Source organism: Tursiops truncatus, chromosome 6, assembly GCF_011762595.2.
Source record: "Tursiops truncatus isolate mTurTru1 chromosome 6, mTurTru1.mat.Y, whole genome shotgun sequence".
In the NCBI taxonomy this organism is placed as follows: domain Eukaryota; kingdom Metazoa; phylum Chordata; class Mammalia; order Artiodactyla; family Delphinidae; genus Tursiops; species Tursiops truncatus.
In genome coordinates, this window is record NC_047039.1 from 24,935,650 (window position 1) to 24,962,065 (window position 26,416).

The following is a 26,416-nucleotide window of genomic DNA, read 5'->3' on the forward strand; positions in this document are numbered from 1 at the left end:
GCAACGGGGTGGGGAGTTGTATCAGTTACTATTTGCTACATAAGAAACTACCCCAAAATTTAGTGGCTTAAAACAAATATTCTTTGGGTTAGCAGTTTGGGCTAGGCTCAGTGTGGGGTTCTTCACTGGATTTTTTTGGAGTTACTCATACTTCTTTAGTCATCTGCAGGCTTGATTGGAGTTGGATGATCTCAACTGGCCTTGCCCCTGTATCAGGCAGTTGGCAATGGCTATTCACTGGTTGGTCTGGAGGGCCTCATATGCTCTCATTCTCCTATGCCTAGATGGTATTTCTTCATGTGGTCTAGAAGGCCTCTGGAGGCCTATGTCAGAAGTCCGTGTTGTTACTTTACCTATCTGTTGGTTAGATCAAGTTATTAAACCACCCCAGATCTAGGGAAGTGGAGAAATAGACTGTACCTTTTGATGGAACTGACAGCACAGTCATGTTGTAGAAAGGTTTTGTGTACAGGAATGGGAGGAACCTATAGCTCATTTTTTGCAGTCTTCTACAGGAGTAATAGAATAAGATTTGTATTTTAGAATGATCACTCTGAGTGTAGTGTCAAGAAAGATTTGGAGGGGGCAGTGAAGAGGAGTCAAGGCAGGATCATCTGTGGGAGAGATGGTAATGTGAGTGTGTAAAAACATCATCACACACTTTTCATCCTCTGCTTCTAAACATCTCAAGATGTTCCATACTGATTTATAAAGAGGCAAAATGGAGAGGGGAGACATTGAACTGATCCAGAGAGGCTGCACTAGATAATGTTCAACAAGAAATAATCAGTTAAGCTTTGATAAATACTTTCTAATTAGCTCATAATTTAAAGGAGAAGCCTGTGTCACTTTTTTCATTAGCATACTAGCCACCAAGAGCTTAGGAAGAATTGGAAGGAAAGCAGATTTATTTTTGTCACCATTTCATATCCAGTTGCCCACACAAAGTTCCCACCATACCAGGGCCCGGCTGTCATGCCACATTGGTATTTGCTAGGGATGAATGATAATTCAATTAAAGTAGTTTATGTAGAGGTGAAAGAAAGTGTTTGCATTTTAGAAGAGGTGTTTGTTAATTTAAACAATTTCTCACTGGCAGATGTAAGCTTTTAATGTTTGAACAAAAGGTGGGTTGTCTATTTTTTGCAAGGTGTTAAAAATAGCATAATTATATAATGATATGTGCACACAGACAAAAGTGTGTACCTGTTTTTATATTTAATCAGCATTGCAGCCACATGGATCTCTTTTCCAGTGGTCTCCATAAATAGAGCTTGCCTGGGAAAGAAGCACTAAATCACAGAAATTGCAAATGAGAAATAGGGTGGCCCGCCTATGCTTTCTACTGTGGGTGGTTTTCAGAGGGTTTTTTTGTTTTGTTTTGTTTTTAATTCTTGTGTGCATGATGCTTGATAAACAAAATGATTTAAAAGGAATAGTTAGGCTATTTGTTGACATATTCACTCGCAGTTTGAGAGTAGTTTCTTTGCAGTGTGGGGTGGGTAACTATCAGAATTTCCACCCAAATAATTTGGAAATTATTAGTAAATGCATATAACCCATTTACTTTTTTAAAAGTTATTTTTGCCACCACTTCTGCTTTTGTTTTCATGCTGTGGATTTTAAAACAGATTACAGATATCTTCTTATTTCAAAATTTAATACATTAGCATGTGGCTCTAAGGTGTGAGGATATTTTAAAAAATCTTACTTCAGTACCATTATTACAATGAGTATAAGTCTTGAGTATCATTTAATATTCCATTTTCAAATTTCCATGACTGTGTTGATGAAAAATTAATCAGTCGATCTAAGAAAGAAATGGAAAATTTTGAGCCAAATTTGAGGATTATAACTGGGAAGAGCATCTCAGAAAACTCTGAGAACTGTTTGGCCCATCAGAAGTCAAGACACAGGTATATTAAGCTTTTTTGAGGCAGAGCGTTGTCCATCAAATGACATATTATTGACAGTTCACACAATCCAGATCTCAGTGCCATGTGACACCTTATCAAGAAAAGAATGTTATCTTTAAGGAGTTGACTTAGGAGAATGTTGTTCTTCATGGTTGAGGGGAAATTTCTGCTGATGGGGAAGGTTTGGTTGATGCATAATGCAGATACACAATCCACAGTGGGGAGAGAGGGGGTGCCAAATGGCAGAGAAAATTTTTTATGTTTAAATTTTTCTTGTCTTGGCATAAAATACGAATTTTATTTCACAGTTGACTCAGTTTTTTTCCAGTTAGTTTGAGTCAAAACCCAAAGTGCACATATTGCTTTTGGTTAATATTTCTTAAATTTGTTTTAATCTATATACTGATGTAGTATATGGTTCCTCCCCCCCACCCCATACTGTTTCTTTGAGGAATATGGGTCATTTTTTTCTACATTCTGGGGTTTGCTGTTTAAAAGACCAGAGAAAAGACATCAGTCTCAGAAGAGCTCCTTCTTCTATATCATGTGTATTTTGTCGAGTGCTTGTTATATAGAGAGAAGAGCTATTTGGGATACATCTCTGAACAAAACAGACAAAAAATCCTTTTCCTTCATGGCATTTACATTCCCATTCCAGGGGAGGTAGACAATAAACAGAGTGAAGTTTGTTAGACATCTTCTAGAAAACAATAGAGCATAACAAGGGAATAGGGACGTGTAGGACCAGTTGGATGTGTTAGATGTGTGGCCAAGTGCAGTAGGAGCTAGGGAGGGTGGAGCAGAGGAGTAACATCTGATTTACATTTAAATGGTTGCTCTGGCTGCCCTGCAGAGGGTGAAGGAGCTAGGATGGAAAGCTACTCTGTTATTGGCACAATTACAATGGCAGAGTTTCTGACTCCAGGGGCTGGAACAACTGATGCAGAAGGTCTCCTCACAGGCAGAGGCTGATGAGTTGCTACCATTTCCATTCACTATTCTATTGATAAAGAACTGATGAAACTGAAACCTCACAGCTCAGATGGGATTTGAACCCACAGGCTGGGATTCGAACCCAGACTTGAACCCACTGTCTTTTAATTGAGGTCACACACCTGGTCTCAGGATTTAATGATGCTCAGGTTCTTTATGTCTTGTCACAGAAAGAATTCAGTGAGAGACAAAGTGATAGGTAAGTAGATTTATTTAGAGAGATAACACATTCCATAGACAGAATGTTGTCTTGGAAAGTCAGAGCGGCCTAGGGAGAAACACTGCACAGACAGAGTGTGGGCCATCTAAGAAGGCAAGAGGCCCTGAAATATGGGGTGGCTAGTTGTTAAGGGCTGGGTAATTTCATAGGCTAACGAGTGGGAGGATTATTCCAACTATTTCGGGAAAGTGATGGGGATTTCCAGGAATTGGGCCACGACCCACTTTTTGGCCTTTTGTGATTGGCCTCGGAACTGTCATGGCGCCTGTGGGTATGTCATTTAGCATGCTCATGTATTACAATGAGTGTATACTGAGATTCAAGGTCTAGTGGAAGTCGAATCTACCACCATCTTGGACCTAGTTGGTTCTAACTAGTTTATGCTGTATCCAAGGCTATGTCATTCTTTTAAAGGTTGTGCTCTACCCCCTTCCCTCCTTGTTTCAAAACATGGTTTGGGGCTTCCCTGGTGGCGCAGTTGGTGAGAGTCCGCCTGCCGATGCAGGGGACACGGGTTCGTGCCCCGGTACGGGAGGATCCCACATGCCGCGGAGCCTGCGCGTCCGGAGCCTGTGCTCCGCAATGGGAGAGGCCACAACAGTGAGAGGCCCACGTACCGCAAAAAAAAAAAAAAAAAACATGGTTTGAAGGCTGGGTTATATTAAAGATCTTTTTTTTAGTTGTTTGATGCTTAATTGCTTCTTTTTCTTTTAAATTTTGTAAAATGCTTTCTGTTTTTCAAATGTCTTATTTAGTGACATTTAAAACTACTTATTATTAGACATTGCAAAAATCTAGAAATTTACAAGTTTGGATTTTTAATAACAATTGTTCTTGGCCCGTTTTGAAAATTTTCAAAACTACAAAAATTAAAAGAATAGTAAAATGAATAGTCATTCCCTTCATCTAAATTCAACAATTTAACAAAATTAAATTTTGTGACATTTGCTTTAGAAAGTATATATGTTCCTTTTTTTTTTTTTTTTGCCAAATCATTTGACAACAAGTTGCAGTAACATTAAGGCTGTTGCAGGAAAGATAGCGGGAGTGAGAGGATGGTCACCTCCTATCTCAGGCGAGTCCCTGGGACAGCCACCAAGTGTGGGTTCTTGGCTTTGCACAGGAAAGAATTCAAGAGCAAGCCATAGTAAAGTGAAAGAAAGTTTATTCAAGTAGAAACACACTCCATATACAGAGTGTGGACCATCTCAGAAGGTGAGAGAGGCACCAGGGTACGGGGTTGTCAGTTTTTATAGGGGTAGGTAATTTCATAGCCTAATGAGTGGGAGGAGTATTTCAGCTATTTTGGGGAAGGGATGGGGATTTCCAGGAATTGGGCCATTTCCCACTTGTTGACCTTTTATGGTCAGCCTTGGAACTGTTATGGCACCTGTGGGTGTGTCATTTAGTGTGCTGATGTGTTACAGTGAGCATATACTGAGGCTCAAGGTCTAGTGGAAGTCGACTTGTGCGCCATCTTGAACCTAGTTGGTTCTAACCAGTTTATCGTGTCCTCAGGCCATGTCATTCTTTTAAAGGTTGTGCCCTGCCCCCTTCCTGTCTCAATGCCAAATGATTATCTAATATATAGTACATATTGAAATTTTTTCCTCTTGTCTCCTTTTTATCCAGGATCCAGTTCAGTATCCCCCATTTGTTTTCTATGACTCTTGTTTCCTTTAATTTGTACAAGTCTCCTACCTTTACTTTGGTCTTTTATGACATTGACTTCTGTGTGTGTGTGTGTGGTACGTGGGCCTCTCACTGTTGTGGCCTCTCGCGTTGCGGAGCACAGGCTCCGGACGCGCAGGCTCAGTGGCCATGGCTCACGGGTCCAGCCACTCCGCGGCATGTGGGATCTTCCCGGACCAGGGCACGAACCCATGTCCCCTGCATCGGCAGGCGGATTCTCAACCACTGCGCCACCAGGGAAGCCCCGACATTGACATTTTTAAGGAGACCAGGCCAGTTGTCTTGTAGAATGTCTCACAATCTGAATTTGATCATTTCCTCATGATTAGATTCTAATTAAACCATGCAGATGTGCTTTTACCTTTTGAAGTCTTAAAAATATAAGCTTAGGAATAATGGGGATTTTGCAAAGTCTTTTGTAAGTATCACTTCCAGTTATTACAAAATGCTAGTACAGCACTTGATTTTGTAAAAACCATTGGCACAGAGTCAAAGAACATTAAATTGAGTGGACTTTTAGGTTTTATCTCCAGAAGTCATAAACTGCAGAAAACTAGCAGAATAGGCACAGTTTTTCAAACAAAACAGAAACAGAAAGCTGGATTTTGACACCTTGAGGTATCAAAGTGTGTTTTCAGATTTGACCTAGTCCTTATTGTTCTTCCCCACCTCCTATAATTTTACGTCATCTGTGCTGCCCCTGAAGCTTTTGAGCATATCCCCTGCCTACCACTCTTGTGTAGCAAGGGAAACTTCAGGCTTAGGCCAAATTGCTAAGGAACACATAATTAATGTGTTCAGACAGAATATTCAGGTCCTGGAACTCCAGTCTCTTGAAGAAGCAGTTGATTTCCTACCAAAGTTCCAGTGATTTGCATTGATGGGACAAGTAGAAAGTCTCATCAATGGCACCTTCCATGATTAGGGAAGATGAAGAAATCAGAGATACCACAGAATTAAGTTTTATCTTAAATAATATAGGTAGGTCCTAAGTTTATTTTATACAGTTTGTGTGTGTGTGTGTGTGTGTGTATGTTAGATACCATTTTAGGATAATGAGTTTCTTATAGCTGTTTACTATTTTTCATAATAATTTCCTTCCTTTTTTAGCTACAAGGCTTTGGCCGACCAAGTGTACACCATGCTGCTCTTGTCATCTTCCTTGAATTCTTTGCATGGGGCCTATTGACAACTCCAATGTTAACTGTAAGTATTGCTGAACTAGGTCCTTGTTTATGAGAGCAGAGACATTGTTAAGCATATGTCCCCAGAGCTATATGTCTAGGTATGTATTTGAGAGTAGCTCTTGACAATAATTTAAGACTGTTTACCATTGGGTTGTTTCCACTGTGTAGACTGTGAACCACCTGCAACTAAATACCTGCTTATTAAATATTCCTGGGTAGCAGGGCCACTCCCAGAATCTCGGGAGTGCTGTGAATGAACTACAGTCTGTATATCTAGGAAAATCTTTAAGAAGTCTTTAAGAAATTATTGCAAAGCTTTGTTGAAGTTTGTAACTTCCTTTGTATGGGTGTAATGACCTTTGACTTAAGAACATAGTAACAGGAGATTAGTAAGTACCGTTTAACAATGACAGTGATGAATGTAAGAATGCCCCGATTTCCGTTTTTGATAGCTGACCTACAGCCATTTCTTTGTAGAAGCCATTGAATTTCTTAGTAAGAACTTGGATGTTTGATATATAGTGTGGTTAGAGGGAAGGGAGATGCTGAAGAAAAGATTGGGGTGCAGATTTTAGGTGCCTAGTAACTACTTAACACTTAGTTTTAGTAAAGGTATTTTTTAATTGGCCTTACAGTTCAGTTGACTTAAATTGTTTTTTAAAAATCGTTGGTTAGGGCTTCCCTGGTGGCACTGTGGTTGAGAGTCCGCTTGCCGATGCAGGGGACACGAGTTCGTGCCCCGGTCTGGGAAGATCCCACATGCCGCAGAGCGGCTGGGCCCGTGAGCCGTGGCCGCTGAGCCTGCGCGTCCGGAGCCTGTGCTCCGCAACGGGAGAGGCCACAACAGTGAGGGGCCTGCGTACTGCAAAAAAAAAAAAAAAAAAATCTTTGGTTAACCCTTCCCAATCACCAGCCTTACCAGAGAATCCCTTTGGGTTCAGATAAACTTTGTTCCCAAGTTAGGTTTAGAAAATAGAGAACTTTAGAGGATGACTATTAACCTTACATATGACTTTGCTATACCCTTTTTAAAGTTTTTAATTCTTTTGGCACAGTTAAAATTACATTTTGGATGGAACAGGTTAAAAAACTGCCTGTGTTTTTATCCTCTATTTTACTCTTTTTCATTGCATTTCCTTTTTCTTCATAATGCTTTACTGCAGGAGGTAACTGGTTATTAGTTAATGGGGGATAAGTGGTCTCCATTTTAAGTTTCACGAAATCCTGCGTGCTGTGTGAATCACAGTCTCTAGTGCCTAGGGCTGCCTGGAACACAGTTGATGCTCAACGTGTATTTTCTTTGAACAAATGTATGTGTTGTGGGCACACACATAATGTGTTGTCAAGTTATTGCTTCTCCAAGACATATTTTTAGTGTAAATATAGACACACCATGCTGCTCATTTTAATAAACTGTTATAATAATTTTTTTTTTTTTCCCCCGGTACGCGGGCCTCTCACTGTTGTGGCCTCTCCCATTGCGGAGCACAGGCTCCGGACGCGTAGGCTCAGCAGCCACGGCTCACGGGCCCAGCCGCTCCGCAGCATGTGGGATCTTCCCGGACCGGGGCACGAACCTGTGTCTCCTGCATCGGCAGGCGGACTCTCAACCACTGCGCCACCAGGGAAGCCCATATAAAAATAATTTTTCATTAATTTTTAATTTTTGGCCCTAGTTCTCTGAATTTTTCCCCACAGTTTCTTTAGCTTACAAAGTTAAGAGTTTCAAACTAGTATTTTTCTGATGCAACCCGTTGCCTATAATTGCTAAATGTAGAAGTAATTCTGTAATCATTCTTCATTTGGTAAGAATTCAAATTGAAATGAAGAATGTTGTAGTGTTTTTGATACCATGTGAGAAATTCTAAAACCTCCTTCCAGATGGTTAAAATTCTTGGGCCTTTTTGACCCTAGACCAGATTATCAGATCCCTTTTAAATTTAATTAATAAGTTAATGGACTAATTAATGTACCTTCTTCCTTCTTACTGCCCAGAGCAGATAATTTTCTTAGGGTTACTGTGTCCCTGTTAGACCCTGCAGTGCAGTCTTAGAAACCAGCTTAAGTGCTGCTTTACTGCCTCTTTGCAGTTTCTGAGCAATTTTGCTTCTTGCAAAGATTTGGTTAAAAAGAACATTTATGTGAGGAATACGGAGTTACTAGCGTCACTCTACAGTGTCATAGAAGAAGTGTTGTTGAGTTAATAGATGTGCTTATTCTCTTTCTCTAAGCTCTTGGTGTTGCTAAATTAAGCTAAATGTCCTTTACTTTCCTATCTCCCCCAGATTTTACACCACAGTTTAACTCTCTTTCTTTTTTGACATGGGGGGACTGGTTCACTCCTCCTTTTGAAAAGAAAGATCTCTTTTTTTCCCCCCTGGCTGTAGCTAGTGCGCAGCACTCTGTCCTGTTTCCAAAGCAAGAAAATACAGTCTTGAGATGAGGATTTGGAAATATAAAACAGTACATACATATTCATATATTGTCCAATCTGACTATCTCTGCATCCTAGCATTCATTAGGACCCTCTGTTTGAAGTAGTGTAGAACAATTTCTTCTTCTTAGTCATTTTCTCTGAGATTTGTTGCCTGTCTCATGTGGCCATGTCATAGATTACAACTTTAGTTTGCTAATTAAGCACCATCAGAAAGGTCTCCACCCCTAATACACTGAAGCAAAACCACAAAGTTGGCCTTACACAGTGACCTTAACCTTCTAGTAGTACTATTAGTTCTTCGTACATAAAAATGACCTTTCTCTTGTCTTACATCCCTGCCTGACATTCTACCCTCTACTCAAAATGTGCATCCTTTTAGAGGGCCTGATCTCATTTTAATATAAATAAAGTAATCTGATTAAATTTATTTAAACGTCTTTAGGTATATTTAAATAGAACACTTATTTCAATAAAGATATACTTAATATTCTTGTGAGTGAAGAATTTTAGTTTTGCAATTTGCAGATTTTCTTTTATAAGCTCACCTTCCTGGAATCCTGATAGAGATTCAAGGACTCAATATTCCTTACTATACCATCTTCTGTCTGTATGGTGATCTAATAATCCAAAGAATTCTCTTTAAACACTTCCCTGCTGCATTCAGTTTTCCTATCCCTTCTTACTTACTCTCAAAATATGTTTTCATTTAACAAACATATATTCTATCTCATCAGCCCCTTATTTGCTCCACAGTCCAGCGCTTCTGCTTCCTTTGCTTTAATCAGTGTTTCCTCTTGGGAGTTGAGGTGGATGGAATGGATAGAGCTGTTTGTCAGGCATTTTGGGCATAATACACAGGCACTTTGAGGCATGATTTGCTCTGCACATGAAAAGGAAGTAAGTTCTAACTATAGTCACATGGACACTGTTTGCTTTCTGGATTCATAAGATTTTCCAGGCTCATTTTTATGGTTTTGACAGGTTCCTAATAGTGTTTTGACCAAAGTACCCAGAACCTACCCTCTTGTGTGTCATATAATTATTAAAATAAGTAGCATTCACTAAAGGTATCCATAATATATGATGACAGTGTGTTAAATCTTTGCCTTCTTTTGCCAAGCTGACCGTTATGATATCATGAGTATTAATTAGACACAGTGACCTTTGTTTGGCATTTATTTCTGACCTATTTTTGTGTGTTGTATGTTGTAATCTGTAGCATGCTTTTATATCTATAAACTTGTGAATGCTTAAAAAAAACAATGCTGATTTCCCACTTACCTAATTAATACAGTTATAAGAAGAGTTGACATGGAAATACAAGGAAACTGTTGGTGGGTCTCTTCGGCTTAAAATTTGGTATATAAAATATTTAGTGTGCATTCTGTTTTTTTCATAGATTTTTCAGCATTTTAATATGTCATTATATTGTCTGGCATCCATTGTATCTGACAGGAAGTCAGCTGTTAATAAGTATTATTGTTCTCTTGATGTCAGGGGGTCTGCAAACTATGGCCCACAGGCCTAATCTGGCCTACTGCGTGTTTTTATGTGGTCTGTATACTAAGAATGTTTTTTACATTTTTAAAAGGTTGGAAAATATCAAAAGAAGGTATTTGGTGACACATGAAAATTATATGAAATTCAAATGTAAAATTCTGTTGGACCATGACAATGCCCATTGAATGTGACAGCTTTTGTTCTACAATGGCAGAGTTGAGTAGTTGCACCACAGACAACCTTACCTGAAATATTTACTATGTACTGTATGTTCCTTTATGGAATAAGTCTGTCAGTCCCTGATGTAAACGGTAATTCATTCCCTTTTTCTTGCCGCTTTAGAGATTTTCTCTTTGTCTTTCAACAGTTTGACTATGCTATAATGTGTCTAGGTGTGGATCTTTCTGTGTTACATTTTTTTTGGCCATGCCCTGCAGTTTGTGGGATCTTAGTTCCCTGACCAGGGATTGAACTTGCCCCCTCGGCAATGAATGCTGAGTCCTAACCACTGGACTGCTAGGGAATTCCCTTTTTGTGTTACTTTTACTTGGGGTTTGTTTGGCTTCCGGGGTCTGTAGATTAACATTTTTAATCAAATTTGGGAAGTTTTTGGCCATTATATTTTTTAATATTTTTGCTCCCCTTTCTCTCCTTCTCTTTTGGGACTCTCATTATACTTCATAATGTTTCACAGGTCTTGGAAGCAAAGTTCATCTTTTTTTTTCCCTCAAAAATTACTGTCAGACTTTTGACTTTTGATATTACAGGAGGTCAACAAATTCTGTCCTAATAAAGCTGGACAAAACAGTCAAAAACAACCATTTCAGTGCTCTGGGATTCAAAGGCACACAACAAACTGAGAAGCATTTATTTATTAAGCTACTGAACTTCAGGCAAGAATAGTGAGTTTGCAGTTCTGAGCTATATCCTTTTGCTATAATTATAACTGTGAGTATAACAGTTTCTGAGTCCTGTGAATCCTTTTAGCAAATCTCTGAAATCCGTTCTATCGTTGATGGACATTTGGGTTTACTGTGTTTGCCTATTACAAATACTGCTTTTGTGATATTTCTTGTATATGTCTTATCAGTTAAGGTGTAAACATTTTTTCTTGTTTCTTGTAATACATACTTAGGAGAAAAATTGGAGGGTTTTGTTCAATTTAGGTATATACTGCCAAAAGTTTTCCAGAGTGGTTGAATCAATTTACCCTCCAACAAGCCAGGCTCTACATCTTCACTCACAGTTGGTATTTCATTTTAGTCATTCTGATGGGTACAGTGTGGCCTTAATTTGCATCTTCCTAATGATCAATGAAGTTAACCCCCTTTATGTATATTTATTTGCCATGTGAATATCTGATCATATTTCTTTTCCCTCCTTGGATTGCCTTTTCACTCTCTTAATAATGTCTTTTTATGAACAGTAGTTCATAATCTTTACATAGTTCAGTTAACTGATGTTTTTCTTATGTTTGGTTGCTTTCTTAAAATCTTGCTAAAGAAACTTTCTTCTTCCCCAGAGCTTTATTGGTTTATTTTACACACACAGATCTACCATACATCTAGAAAAAAATCACTGTATTTTATAGTGGTCAAGATTCATTTTGGTTCATATATAGTTGAACCAGCATCATTTATTTAAAAAATCTTTCTTTCCCCACTGTATGTGTCAACTTTGTCATAAAGCAGGCAGCCATATTCATGTGGATTTGTTTCTAGGTTTTGTATTCTATTTGTGTATGTATCCTGTGTCGATACTATGCTGTGTTGATTTCCATAGCAATATCTTGATATCTTATATAACTTTCATAACTTGGTTCTTCTTTCTCAAGATTGCCTTGGCTATTGTAGGTCTTTTCTATATCCATATACATTTTGTAGTCAGCTCTTCAATATTCACAAAATATCTTGCTGGGAATTTTGATTGTGATTGCATTACTACAGATTAATTGAGGGAGAACTGACATCTTTACACTATTGAGTCTTCTAATCTACATGGTATATTCTCCTTTTATCCAGTCTTTAAAACTTTCTCTGAATAATGTTTTACATTTCTCAGTGCATGAATTTTTCACGAGATTTATTCCTAGGTATTTGGGTTTTGATGCTATAGTAAATAATGTAGTTTTAAAGGTTAATTTTCTAATTGTTGATGGTACATAAAACAATTTGTTTTTGTGTCCTGACCTTGTGTTTAGTAATTTTTCTAGATTCACTTATTAATCCTTATAGTTTATCTGTAGGTTTTATACACATTCATATCTTTTGTAAATAATGACAGTTTTTAACTCATTCCAATCCTTTTTATTTTTATTTCTTTTTCTTTCTTTGTTGTATTGATTATGACATCCAGTGTAAGGTTGAATAGAAGCAGTCATAGCGGGTGTCCTTATCTCATAAATGATTTGATATTCTAAAATTCACCACTAAGTATGATGTTTGCTGTAGATTGTTTTTATAGACACTCGTTATCAGAGAAAGGAAGTTCCCTTCTGTTTCTGTTTTGCTTATTGTTATAATGAATGGGTGTTAACTTTTATCAGATGAAGTTTCTGCATATAACCAGACAATTAGATTTTCCCCTTTATTCTGGTAATGTGGTCAGTTATATTGATTTTTGAATATTAAGCCACCCTTGTATTCTTGTAGTAAATTCCACTCAGTTATGAGAAATATATAATTTTAAAAACCATCACTGGATATGATTTACTAGTATTTTGTTCGTGTCTTTGTAATTATGGGCACAATAGAGATTGGAGTGTAATTTTCTTTTCTTGTAATGTCCTCATCATGTTTTAGTATTAAGGTTTTGTTGGCCTTATAAAAATTAATTTGGAAAGGGTCTCCTCATTCTCTGGGAAAGTTTGAGTGAGATTGCTGATATTTCTTCTTTAAATGTTTGGAAGAATTTGGTGAGGCTGAAGTTTTTTGTTCCTTTGTTTATTTTAGCAAAGATTTTTAATAACATTTCATTTTTTTAATGAGATGTGACTATTCAGATTATGTATATTTTCTAGTGTCTGTTTTGGTAAGTTCTGTTTTTCAAAGAATTTTTTCACTAAACGTATAAGAGTCTAGTTTATTAGCAAAAAGTTCATAATATCTTCTTTCCTTTTTTTTTTTTTTTTTTTTTTTTTTTTGCGGTACGCGGGCTTCTCACCGTTGTGGCCTCTCCCGTTGCGGAGCACAGGCTTCAGACGCTCAGGCTCAGCGGTCATGGCTCACGGACCCAGCCGCTCCGCGGCATGTGGGATCTTCCCAGACCAGGGCACGAACCCGTGTCCCCTGCATCGGCAGGTGGACTCAACCACTGCGTCACCAGGGAAGCCCCTACTTTTTTTTAAAATTGAGGTCTAATTGATGTATAACATTAGTTTCAGGTTTACAACATAATGATTTGATGTTTGTATATATTGCAGAATGATCACCACAGTAAATCTAGTCAACTTCCATCACCATACATAGTTATAAATTTTGTGTGTGATGAGAACTTAATTTTAAGATATACCTGCTTAGCACTTTTCAAATATGCAATACAGTATTATTAACTAAAATCAGCATGCTGTACACTACATCTCTATGACTTATTTGTTTAGGGTTTTTTTGTCTTTTTTATTATTAATTTTTATCCGAGTATAGTTGATTTACAATGTTGCATTAGTTTCTGCTGCACAGCAAAGTGAATCAGCTCAATGTATACATATATCCCTTCTTTTTTGGATTTCCTTCCCATTTAGGTCACCACAGAGCACGGAGTAGAGTTCCCTGTGCTATACAGTAGGTTCTCACTAGTTATCCATTTTATACATAGTAGTGTATATATGTCAATCCCAAGCTCCCAGTTCATCCCCCCTCCCCCCTTGGTATCCATACATTTGTTCTCTACATCTGTTTCTGCTTTTCAATTAGGTCCATCTGTGCCATTTATCTAGATTCCACATATAAGCAATATCATACGATATTTGTCTTTCTCTTTCCGACTTACTTTACTCTGTATGACGGTCTCTAGGTCCATGACTTATGTGTTTTATAATTGGAAGTTTGTACCTTTTGACCCCCTTCATTAATTTGCCTACTCCCTGCCCCCTTGCCTCTGGCAGCCACAAATCTATGAGCTTGGTTTTTTGCTTTTATAGGTGAAATTATAGAGTATTTGTCTTTCTCTGTCTGACTTATTTCACTTAGCATAATGCCCTCAAGTTCCTTCCATGTTGTCACCAAGATTCCATTCTTTTTTTTTTTTTTTTTTGGCGGTACGCGGGCCTCTCACTGTTGTGGCCTCTCCCGTTGCGGAGCATAGGCTCCAGACGCGCAGGCTCAGCGGCCATGGCTCACGGGCCTAGCCGCTCCGCGGCATGTGGGATCTTCCTGGACTGGGGCACGAACCCGTGTCCCCTGCATCAGCAGGCAGACTCTCAACCACTGCGCCACCAGGGAAGCCCTCCATTCTTTTTTTATAGCCGACTAATTAATGTTCATATATATGTGTGTATATATACACACATACATACACAGCACATCTTCTTCATCCATTGATGACCATTTCAGTTGCTTCCATATCTTGCCTACTGTAAATAATGACGTGATGAACACAGAGGTGCATAAATCTTTTCAAATTAGTGTTTTTGTTTTCTTCAGCTAAATACCCAGAAGTGGAACTCCTGGATCATATGGTAGTCCAATTTTTTGAGGAACCTCCATACTGTCCTCCAGTAGTTGCTGCACCAATTTACATTCTCACCAACAGTGCACAAGGGTTCCCCTTTTCCCACATCCTCGCCAGCACTTGTTATTTCTTGTCTTTTTGATAATAGCCATTCTAACAGGTGTTAGATGATATATCTCATTGTGGTTTTGATTTGCATTTCCCTGGTGATTAGTGATATTAAGCATCTTTCATGTACCTGTTGGCCATCAGTATGTCTTCTTTGGAAAAATGTCTGTTCAGATCTTCTGCCCATTTTTTAGTCACACTGTTCTGTTTTTTGCTATTGAGTTGTATGAGTTATTTATATATTTTGGATATTAACCTATTATAGGTACATGATTTGCACATATTTTCTCCTAGTTAGTAGGTTGCCTTTTCATTTTGTTGATGGTTTCCTTTGCTGTACGTAATCTTCATTCTTGTTATTAGTAATTTGTGTTTTTTCCCTTGGTTAATCTTATTGATAGTTTATCACTTTTACTAAGCTTTCAAAGAAGTTATTTTTGGCTTTGTTGATTTCCATTATTGAATGTTTGGATTTTATTTCATCGATTTCTCTTTTTTATTTTATTTATTTATTTATTTTTTTTGGCAGTACACGGGCCTCTCACTGTTGTGGCCTCTCCCGTTGCGGAGCACAGGCGCTGGACGCGCAGGCTCAGCGGCCATGGCTTACGGGCCCAGCCGCTCCACGGCATGTGGGATCTTCCTGGACCGGGGCACGAACCCATGTCCCCTGCATCGGCAGGTGGACTCTCAACCACTGCGCCACCAGGGAAGCCCCTGATTTCTCTTTTTTAAAACATTACCTCATTTCCTTATTTCTTTGGGTTGGATTTGCTGTTCTTTTCCTAGCTTCTTCATAAAGAAGCTTAGAACATTGATTTCAGCCCTTTTTTGGTTTTCAGTTACATGTATTTAAAACTAAATTCCTTTCAAGCATTAATATTGATATACATATAACTCATGAGGTTTAATTTATTATATCTTTATTATCATTTTGTTCATTCTTTTTTCTAATATTTCTTATAACTTCTTTGAATCACGGATTATTGGAAGTGTATTTTCTAATTTCTAAACATTTGGGATTTTTCTAGCTTGCATTATTAGAGAACATATTGTGATGAATTGTTTCGGTTCTTTGAAATTTGTTGAAGTTTGCTTTATATTCTAGTATATGGTTAATTCTGATAAATGTTCCATGTGAGCTAAAGAGAGCAAGTATTTTGTGGTTGGAATAGTGTTTTAAGTGTTAACTATTTTGAGTTAATTATGTTTGATGCCTTTTATATAATCACTGAAGTTTTTGTCTACCTGTTCTGCCATATGTTGAGAGAGATGTGTTTCTCTTCTACCTCCATTATTGTTGTGCAGCTAAATTATATATTTTTTAAACAATATAATACATTGTTATATTTTATACAGTCAGTATTCAGTTAGATTTACCCTATTATATTTCCATTCTGGTGCTCTTCTTCCTCTTTCTATATTATCTTCTAATCAATTCTTGAAGACTTTCCTTACTTGTTTTGCTTTGTTTGGTGCTGGTCCTTGTGTAACACATTGTTTTTAATGCATGTGGCATCCTCTTGAAACTTTTGGAGGACACATACTTATTTTAAAGCTTTCTTCTGTTTCCTACCATGATTTGGTTATTTGGCAGTGAGGTAGATCATCTTTTCCTTTCTATGTTCTTTTTTGTGCCTTCCAGTGTTTTTTTTCAACTTCTTTTGTTGAATTTTATACATATTTATATTTACAGATGAGGGGGTAGGTCAGGGATTGTGAAAACAAATGTCTTCTGGGGCTATGCAAGTGTAGTAAACGTGAGAAGTGGGGGTAAGAATGGGTTGGTGTTATCGGTGGAATACATGCTCTTTCTACTGCAGCAGCCACTATCTACTTAGCCAGTCGATGACATGGCAGTTCAGGCCCCATGTTTTGAAATCTTCTGACTTCCTATGAAATACTAGAAAACCATATGGAGTTTGGTGAAATTTCCTGAAATCTACACATGACAGCCAGCTCACTTTGGAAAATATGAGTCAGAAAGCATATCATTTTACCAATTTGCCACCCATGTTCTAGACACCTCAGGTAGCTTATAGAGTGTCATTCTCCAGCCCAGGTGGAAATCCCTGTTCTGTAGTACCGAATACAAGCACTGCTTGTAGGAGTTCTGGAAGTCTGGGTGCTCTGGGATTTCCTCTGTAGTGCTGAAGTAGTTTCTCAAGTGATTGTAAGGCTTTGTGGCACTCTTGGCAGCCATAAGTGACCTGGGAAACTAAGTTTTGAATCCCACCCCCATTCAGTTCTGCACGTATCCCACTTACAAGCCCCACTTCAGAGAACTATGCTTGTGATTGTTATCTTGGGGACAAATATAGAGGTCAGCAGCTTTGAGAGCAAGATAGCAGGGGCTTATTTTGTAACCTTTTAATGACCTATTCAGTTATGGATGTTCTTCCTCCTCCTCCAGTTCTGTTTTTTTGTTTTTTCCTTGGATTCTGAAAAATTTACTTCAAAGATCTTTTTCACCTTAACATGTGACTATTTTCTTCAACTCCTTTAGGGTTCATTTTCAGCGTTTTCCTATCTGCTCTGTATCATCCAGAAGTGTTTCACTATTCTTCCAAGTAAATAGTGAATGCTATAAATTGATTTCATATTTTTTCTGTCATATCAGTGATACTTTAGGTAGAAGTGGAGAAGAACAGCTATATATGTGTGTATGTTTGAATGTAATATATATACACACACAGATATTTATTAGCTTCATTGTACTGGAAGTCAATTCAGTTCTCTGAAGTTTCTAAATTTCTTTTTTAAGTGATAAGCAAATGCCATTGTATTTTATGTTTACTGTATTCCTTCTCAAGAAAAAAGATAATATCTTTCTTGAAGTTTTTAGTATAAAAAGATATTTAAAATGAAAGCTTTGATCTTATCTGAGATATTTAATATACTTTTTATCATTAGGTTTACTTTATTATGGTAACAGTTATTGTCTTTTGTAGTAAAATTATATACTTTATTTTAATTTTTTTGAATTTATCATAAGTTTGGAACGTTGCTGTTTTCAGCTGCTTTATTTTGTGAAGGTTTAGTCCTTAGCTTTGTAAAAAAAAATTTATTGACTTGTTTTGTTTTACGTACTTGTTTAATAAAACTTTACTATTTCTTTTTTTTTAAATAGGAAAAAGTAGGAAAGTTTTAAAAAGCACAGATTGAAAATTTTTAGAGGACTTCCTGCATCATGGCTCTATTACCCAGAAACAGTCTCTCGTACTGCCAGAAATTCCATTAGATCTTTATTTTAATGTGCAGTTCAGTAAATCCAAGTTCTGTCATTCATACATGGATATGGTTTTGCCAAATTAAAGAGGTTATCTCTTATTCCTAGATTGCATCACCTGCATAAGTGAATGCATGTTTGGGTCATGTTGAGTGTAGAATAGTTTTAGGGGAGGTCAGAGGTCTGGAGGGTGAGGACGAAGCAGGGGGCAGCAGAGGAGAAGCATTGCTGCCCCTTTGACAGAATGAAGACAGCTCTGAAGTTATTGGCGTAGTGTTCACCAGCACTACCCCAACCCTATTGTTTCCCACTGGCAAAAACTGTGAAGAAATCCATGGGCAAAGGGGAGTTAGAAAAATATCTGTAAGCTCTCAGCCTTGGTCTGACAGAGTATAATAGGGAAAAAGTGGGGCTAAGACAATGGATAAATAACTGGCACACCCAAGATCAGAGAAACTTTATTTAAAATATACTGACTCTGGTGTATTGCTATTGTACCATATTTCGGTGGTGCATATGACAAATTATTAAACAGTTCTAATATTGATTTGTATTCCTTTTTCTTTAAAGAAAATTTCTGTATCTCTGTATCCTGTGAAATTTGTTATTTAAGGAAGATTTTTCTGAAAACTTTGATGATTTTCTGCTTGAGATATTTGGTGTCCTTCATTTACTTTTCTGTTTTTTCAGTACAGGAAGTAGAGTTCAAATGCCACTAGCTTAGATGACACATTTTTTCTAAACCTTAAAAATTATGTGTTAGGAGATAGATTGGAAGTAATTTTTCTATGGATACATTTTAATTTCATTTTTTGAAGAACCTGTGGAGATAAACTGTCTAAAGTTAGAATACAGTTGCTCTATCCTGCCCCCCTTTTTTATAATTCATAGGACTTCAGGTGCATAGAATTAGATTAATCATAACTCTTTTTTCATGATACATAGATTTCATTGTTTCACTCATGGAATGAAACATTCATCCCCCCTTATTTTATGTTTTATCCTTCTTTGTTTTTAAAATTTATTTCTATAACATATTTTTTAAGGATGTTTGGAACACCTGTGAACCCATGCTTAACCCAACAACAGTTTATTTCTATCTGTGTCCTCTTTGCCTACTCTTTCCCTGCCTCCCCCACAAAGACAACCACAATTCTGAATTTATTTATTTATCATTTACTTGATTATTTTCTAGTTCTAGCTCACATTATTATATGTATACACACACAAAGATATATCTATGTTATTTAATTCTGACTATTTTTGAACTTCTAAAAAAGAGTATATAACATGTATAATGTTCTGTTGTCTTCTGGGACTTCAAGCTTTTTTTTCTATTATGTACTTTTAACACAAGTTATTTTTCTGTTCTCCTGGTAGTGAACATTTGTTTCCAGTTGTTCCATTGTCTATACAGTGCTGCTATAAACATTCTTGTACATGTCCTGGCGTTCACATGCTTGATTTTCTTTGGTGGTTAAACACTGCTGGATCATAGGTATTCAAAAGTTCAGTTTAACCAGATTTTGCTAAATTGTTTTGCAAAGTGATTATACTAATTTAGATTTCTACCAGCAATGTATAAGAGATCCTGTGGTTCCAAATGCTGTGGTTCAGTTTCTGTCTAAAATTTGGTTTTAGAGTGGTATACTTTTTGCCTTTTAACTGGTGTATTAAGTCTACGTGAATTCAGTTACCTCATTATTTTGTTCTGTGTACCACAGTTCTCAGTTGTCATTTTATTCCTTTTTGCCTTCTTTTGCATTGAATAGTTAGGTTAATTTTTCTCCTATTATATTAGAAGTATTCTACTCTATTCCTGTCATTTTTGGTTACCATGGCATTACATGCAAACTTATCAAAGTCTAATAATATCTTTACTCTCATATTTACCATTTTCTTTGCTCTTTATTCTGTTTTGCATCTTGAACCTTAATTACATCTGGATTATTTTCCTTCTCCTGGAAGTATATTTTTTATATTTTATTAATTGGGGTCTATAAGTTAGTAAACTCATTACTGTAAGTTAGTAACCTAGTTTTTGCTAGGTCAAAAATGTTATATTTGCCTTTGTCCTCAAAGGACATTTTAACTGGGTATAGAATTTTAGATTGGCATTTGTTTTGTTTTTCTCATTATATTGATGATAGAATAGCATGCTCCTTGTCTGGGTTCAGTTGTTACAATTATGAAACAGTCTAACTGTTGTTCTTTTGAAAGCAATCTGTATTTCTCTGGCTGTTTATAGGTATTTTTCTTTGGTTCTCTATAATTTTAATTGTGAATGTGGATTTCTTTTTATACTGCTTAAAAGTTGTTAGGCTGCTTTAATCTCTGCATTGATGTCTGTCATTGGTTCTAGTACATTCTCAGCCATTGGCTCCTGAAATATTGTCTCTGCCTCATTCTCATTACTGGACAAGTTTAATTGTCAGACTTTCTTACTGGACCCTCTGTGTTTCTTACTTTTTCTCTTATATTCTGTCTTTTTGTCTCTCTATGCTGCATTCTGGATGACTTCTTTTGACCAACTTTTCGGTTCAGTTATTCTCTTTAAGCTGTGTCTAATCTTGTTAAACATATCCATTGAGTTTCTAATTTAAAGTTAATGCATTTTTTCTCTTCTAGGATTTCTTTTTGTTCTTTTAATCTGCTACAAAGTTTCAAGCTTGTTTTATATATCTTGCAACAAAGTAATAAACATGCTAATTTTAAAGTCTGTTGAGTAATCCCAAAATGTGAGGTCTTTGAGAGTCTGTTTCTGTTTTGTAGTTTTGTTTGCTTGTTGCTGTTCATGATGTCTTATTTACTTTTGTATCTGATTACCTTTGATTATGTGCTTGTCATTATATTTGAAAAATACACATACGGTTGATTTGAAGCCGAGGTGATGACCTTTTCAGAAATGATTTTAGATATTTTTCTTCCTAGACATCTGGAGGTGCTACCAGTCTGGATCACTGTAATCCAAATTTAAAGGTTTGAGGTTTCCTGGACTTCGTAGGTGACATGAAGCTGGGCTGCATGTTCATACCTGAGTTTGTATAGCTGCTTATAGTACATACTTAAAATTGTAGGTGGTTGAGGGGGTAGCCAATTTAACAGTTTATTTTTGCTACAAATGCTTTTGTAGCAAAAGCAGCTGAATGTTGGGCATAACCTTTTTAGGTTACTGCTTTATTTAGATTTCTGCCTCACTATCTTGTTACCTTTTCATAAGTCATTGTTACCTAAATTTTTTTCATTCCAGGGTTTATTTTGTTTACCTAGTCTGCCATTAACAGAGGCAGAAATCATTTCCTTTAATTTGCTTTTGAATTTTTCTTGATGTTTGTTTGCTTTTTGTAGGTTCTGCATGAAACATTTCCTCAACACACATTCCTCATGAATGGTCTCATTCAAGGTGTAAAGGTAAGAACAATTTCTGTGTGGTTCACAGTGAACCAAAGCCAGGAACCCTTAGTAGTTTAACTCTGGAAGTTTAAACGGAACATAGGGAAATGGTTACCATTAGTAAATTCTGTAAATCAAAATTTTAGCTGGATTATCAAAGTCAAAATAAAATATAACCCAAATCCATAAGACACTGGTAAGAACAGTACTTTATTTTTATTAGCATGTACAGAGCAGTATATGAAGGGTATAATTATGTGAACTTTTTTGTTTGTTTGTTTGTTTTTGTTTTTGTTTTTGCGGTACGCGGGCCTCTCACTGCTGTGGCCTCTCCCGTTGTGGAGCACAGGCTCCGGACGCGCAGGCTCAGCGGCCATGGCTCACGGGCCCAGCTGCTCCATGGCATGTGGGATCTTCCCGGACCGGGGCACGAACCCATGTCCCCTGCATCAGCAGGCGGACTCTCAACCACTGCGCCATCAGGGAAGCCCTATGTGAACTTTTAATTGCTGTATCAACAGAATAAAATGGGCAAGTATTAATATCTTCTTTTGAGATAGACTTTGAGATTGAAGAAGAGGAGCAATCAGGATTTAGTTGTATATATAGTCTTTCGGCAAGGCTGGTGTTCTAGCCATAACTTTCTGAGCTCTCAACTACTTGACTTAATTAGGCTTAATTCATTGTTTAAATTTAATGTGATATTTGTCAGAAAAGCTTATAAATAAGGGTTAAAATATGATGTTATGTTCCAGTCGCAATTTGTAGTAAAGTATATGGGTATAGCATGTAATTTGTCCTTTTCAACTTAGATAGTATCAACCTACTTAATTTTACTTTGTGCTGAACAGCACACTTAAAATTATACCCTAGTAATTTGCTGAATTCATAGCTTTGAGCAGCATTAATTGTCATTAATACTATTTATTCTCTGCCTATTTTCAAAAAGCATTTTGAGAATGCTTACAATAATCACATAAGTAAACCAGGGCAATTTAAACAAAGTAAAACAAGAACTTTTTAATACTCATTGAGCGGAGGAATATTATCAAGAATCTGATGTGTGTTCATTTAAGCACCAGTTTGTGAGCAGTTTTTAACTACATGATGAAAAACTAAATAAATGAGAGAGGGCATTGATTAAAAATACAACATAAGCTTATCCTTACAGTAGATTCTTGTGGAAGTTACCATGAATCTTTTTCTTTTGTCTTGTGGAGCTAATAAAATGTGTTTTAGTCTGGTTCTGCTAAATAAAACCAGTTAGGTCTGCACCCTAAAGTCAAGTGGCATGCTTATTACACTTTCACTTAGAGACATCCACAATATTATTCTAAAAAACCATAGAACAAAAAGTATTTGATTCAAGGGTGTGGACAAGAATTTATTTAACCTTCAATGACTATTGAACTTCAATTTATTGAACTTAAGTAAGGAGTTATATACTTTAATAATTGGCTATTGTTTCTGGGGTGGGGATATAATAAGAGAACCCAACAGCAAAGCACAGCTCTATTAAGATATCCTAATATGGATATGCGCACAGTGGCATGAATATGGCTTTGGATTGCTTTAACATTAAATCTCTGTCTACATCTTATTAACTGTTACCTTAGTCATATAATTTAATCTCCCCTTCATTATGAAGTAATGAGAAAAACAAAAAAAACCTCTAGTAGGGTGATTATGAGGATTAAATGAGCTAGTAGATGTAAAGCTATTAGCATAGTACATTCATTCATGTGCTAAATACTCAGTAAATTTTGCAAAGAAGAGTACATAAAAAGCAAAAACTATTAGAAGGAAATCTTGGTGACCATTTTTCTTACCAGTTTGGGGAAAGATTTTCTTTTTTTAGAAAAAGAATTCATAAAGGAAAAAATTGAGTCATTTACATCAATATTTTAACTTTAGTAAGTCAAAGCTACCATCATCAAACTGAAAATACAAATGACAAAATGTTATTGGTAATAGAAGGAGGAATACATAAAAGCACTCACAAAGTAAAACCATAGGAAAATGACTGATGTCCCGGAAGGGCAAAGAAGGGTGTAACTTGGCAGTTTACAAAAGATGTCAGTGTGAAAATAAGTTTATCACTAATAAGCAGTAAGTCCCAAATTAAATGAGATAATATTTTTACATACTGGAAGAAATTTTAAACTGACAAGAACTACTTCAGTTTGTGGTAAATTGGGTCCCCGTGCACTGTTGATGACAGGATAAATATAGCTCTTCTGTAAGGCAGTATTTTAAGAGTTAAAAATATTCACATATTTTAACAAAGTAATTCCATTTCTAGAAAGTTGTTCTTATCAAATAGAGTTATTCAGAGGTTCGGGTAAAGGGCTATTTGTAATAGTAAACATAGAAACTTTTTAAATGCCTTAAAATTAAAAGAATAAATATGTTGTGGGGGCTTCCCTGGTGGTGCAGTGGTTGAGAGTCCGCCTGCCGATGCAGGGGACACGGGTTTGTGCCCCGGTCCGGGAGGATCCCACATGCCGCAGAGCGGCTGGGCCCATGATCCATGGCTGCTGAGCCTGCGCGTCCGGAGCCTGTGCTCCGCAGTGGGAGAGGCCACAACAGTGAGAGGCCCACGTACCGCAAAAACAAAAACAAAAAAAAAGTTGTGGTATAGCCATATAATGTAATACAGGCATATAAAGAACATGTTTTTGAAGAACACCATGTAATGTGTGAAACAAAAAGGATATACAACTACACAGTATGGTTTCAAGTGTGTTTTGACCAAAATAAATGTAAATAAGCAGGGGGAAAAAATGATTTCAAACCTGAAATTTGAAAGTATGTGGATTTATGGATGATTTTTAATTTTCTTCTTTATGTATTTTGTTTATCTTTGTAGATTTTCTACAGTTAACTTTTACTTTTTAAGTTTACTGTCATAATGCATGGAAGAGAAGGTTTAGATTTGGGGTGAGCATCAATTAAGGATGCAAGAGTAACCAGTTCTGTTTTGTGAATTCTCCAGTTTTAGTTTTGGAGTTGTTTGTTTGTTTTTGTTTTTGGTTATTGCAGCAGCTTTATTGAGATATAATTCACCTATCATGCAAGTCACCCACTTAAAATGTACATTCAGTGGTTTTTAATATATTCACAAAGTTGTGCAGCCATCAGCACACAATTTTAGAACATTTTCATTGCCCCTGAAAGAAATCCTGTACTGATTAGTAGTCATTTCTCATTTCCCCCTAACCTCTTCAGTGTTAAGCAAGCACAAATCTACCTTCTGTCTCTATAGATTTGTCTCTTCTGAACATTTCATGTAAATAGAGTCATACAGTATGTTCTTTTGTGACTGGCTTCCCTCACTTATAATGTTTTCAAGGTTCACCTGTGTTGTAGCACATAGTAGTACTTCATTCTTTTTATGGCCAAATAATATTTTACTGTATGGATATACCACAGTTTATCCATTTATCAGTTGATAGACATTTGGGGTTGTTTCTAGTTTTTTGTTTGTTTGTTTGTTTTTGCGGTATGCGGGCCTCTCACTGCTGTGGCCTCTCCCGTTGCGGAGCACAGGCTCCGGACGCGCAGGCTCAGCGGCCATGGCTTACGGGCCCAGCCACTCCGTGGCATGTGGGATCTTCCCAGACCGGGGCACGAACCTGTGTCCCCTGCATCGGCAGGCGGACTCTCAACCACTGCGCCACCAGGGAAGTCCTGTTTCTAGTTTTTGATTATTGTGACTAATGCTGCTGTGAACATTTGTGTACAGATTTTCATGTGGACATATGTTTTCACTTCATCCTAGGTACATGCTTAGGAGTAGAAATGCTGGGTTATATGGTAACTTGAGTTTTTTTTAAATTATGTTTTTAAATTAACTTCTTTCTTAACCCTGTTTCTGGCAAGTAATATATGTTCCTCATCTCCTAGACTTCTGACAGATGGGTGGCTGAAGCCATGGACAACAATTTCTTTTATCTCTACACTTACTCCCTTGGTGGTATCGTCAGACTTACTCACTTTCAACTCTCAAATAAATATCTTCCTCGACCTTGGGCCAGAACTTCAGACTTGTCTATCCAGTTGCCTAATTGACATCTCTATTTCCTTGCCTAATAAGTATCTCAAAGTTAACAGCTCCAAAACTAAGATCCTGGTCTTCCCCTCCAGCCTGACCAACCCACAAGTCTTCCTCATATCAGTTACTGGTCATGCCATTCTTGCTCACGCCAAAATTCCTGGAATCAGTCTTCTTTCTCTTCCATATCCCAAACCCAATCCATCAGCAAGTTCTGTGATTCTACCTTCAAAATAGAACTATAATCAAAACAGTACCTGGTCTCCTTTCAGTAGAGATCATGATAAAATATAAGCCAGTTTGTGGCACTCTTCTTAATCAACCCCACCCACAGCCTGTTTTCTCCTTTGGTGTCATCCCTGTTCTTTCCTCCACTTCCTGCTGACCTTGCGCAGCCACAGCTTCCTCAGCCAGTGCTTGCCTGAGGGCTTTGCAGGTACTGTTTTTTCTGCTTGCTTTTCCCAGATTTTGGCAGGCTTCACTCCTTAACCCCTCAGCTCTTCACCCAGATGTCATTTTTCAGTGAAGCCTTCAATGACTACCATCTTGAATAATGTGTCCAGTTCTCATCACTCCCAATCCCCCTTCTTTGCTTTTTCTTCAAAGCATTATCTTACCTCTGACATGCTGTATATTTTGCTTTATCTTATCTTGTTATTATGTGTTCTCATCACCCCTCCTCTTTTAGACTGGAAGTTTCTTAAAGACATGAATTTTTGTCCACTTTGCTCATTGCTGTTCCCAGCACCTAGAACAGTTCTTGGCACATGGTAGGCACTAAGTAAATACTGTTGAAATAACATTTCTTTCCAGTCTTTTTCTATGCATTTTTATATAGTCAAGATCCAGCTTACTCAGAGACTTTAACTGTGTATCTTTTTTTTCTTGTATCAGCGGTAACTAATTATATCATAGTAATTTCCCCATAACATTAAAACTACATAAAATACAGGCAGCCCCCTCTTGCATGTTCCAATATGCACAAATTTCAGTTACCACAGTTCGGTTATATAACATGA

The 26,416-nt window shown here is 37.1% G+C and overlaps 1 protein-coding gene across 5 annotated transcripts in view; it reads left to right on the forward strand.

Annotated features, from left to right (window-relative positions):
• MFSD14B (major facilitator superfamily domain containing 14B) overlaps window positions 1-26,416 on the forward strand; it is an 81,719-nt gene that overhangs the window by 26,380 nt on the left and 28,923 nt on the right. For 2 of the 5 annotated variants that reach the window (XM_073805895.1, XM_073805897.1), the window contains 3 exons: window positions 5,932-6,027; window positions 20,882-20,929; window positions 21,299-21,361. In XM_073805895.1, the coding sequence (XP_073661996.1) occupies window positions 5,932-6,027; window positions 20,882-20,929; window positions 21,299-21,361 (207 nt within the window). The remainder of the gene's footprint in view (window positions 1-5,931; window positions 6,028-20,881; window positions 20,930-21,298; window positions 21,362-26,416) is intronic. The other 3 variants (XM_019942276.3, XM_073805898.1, XM_073805896.1) reach the window with 2 other exon arrangements.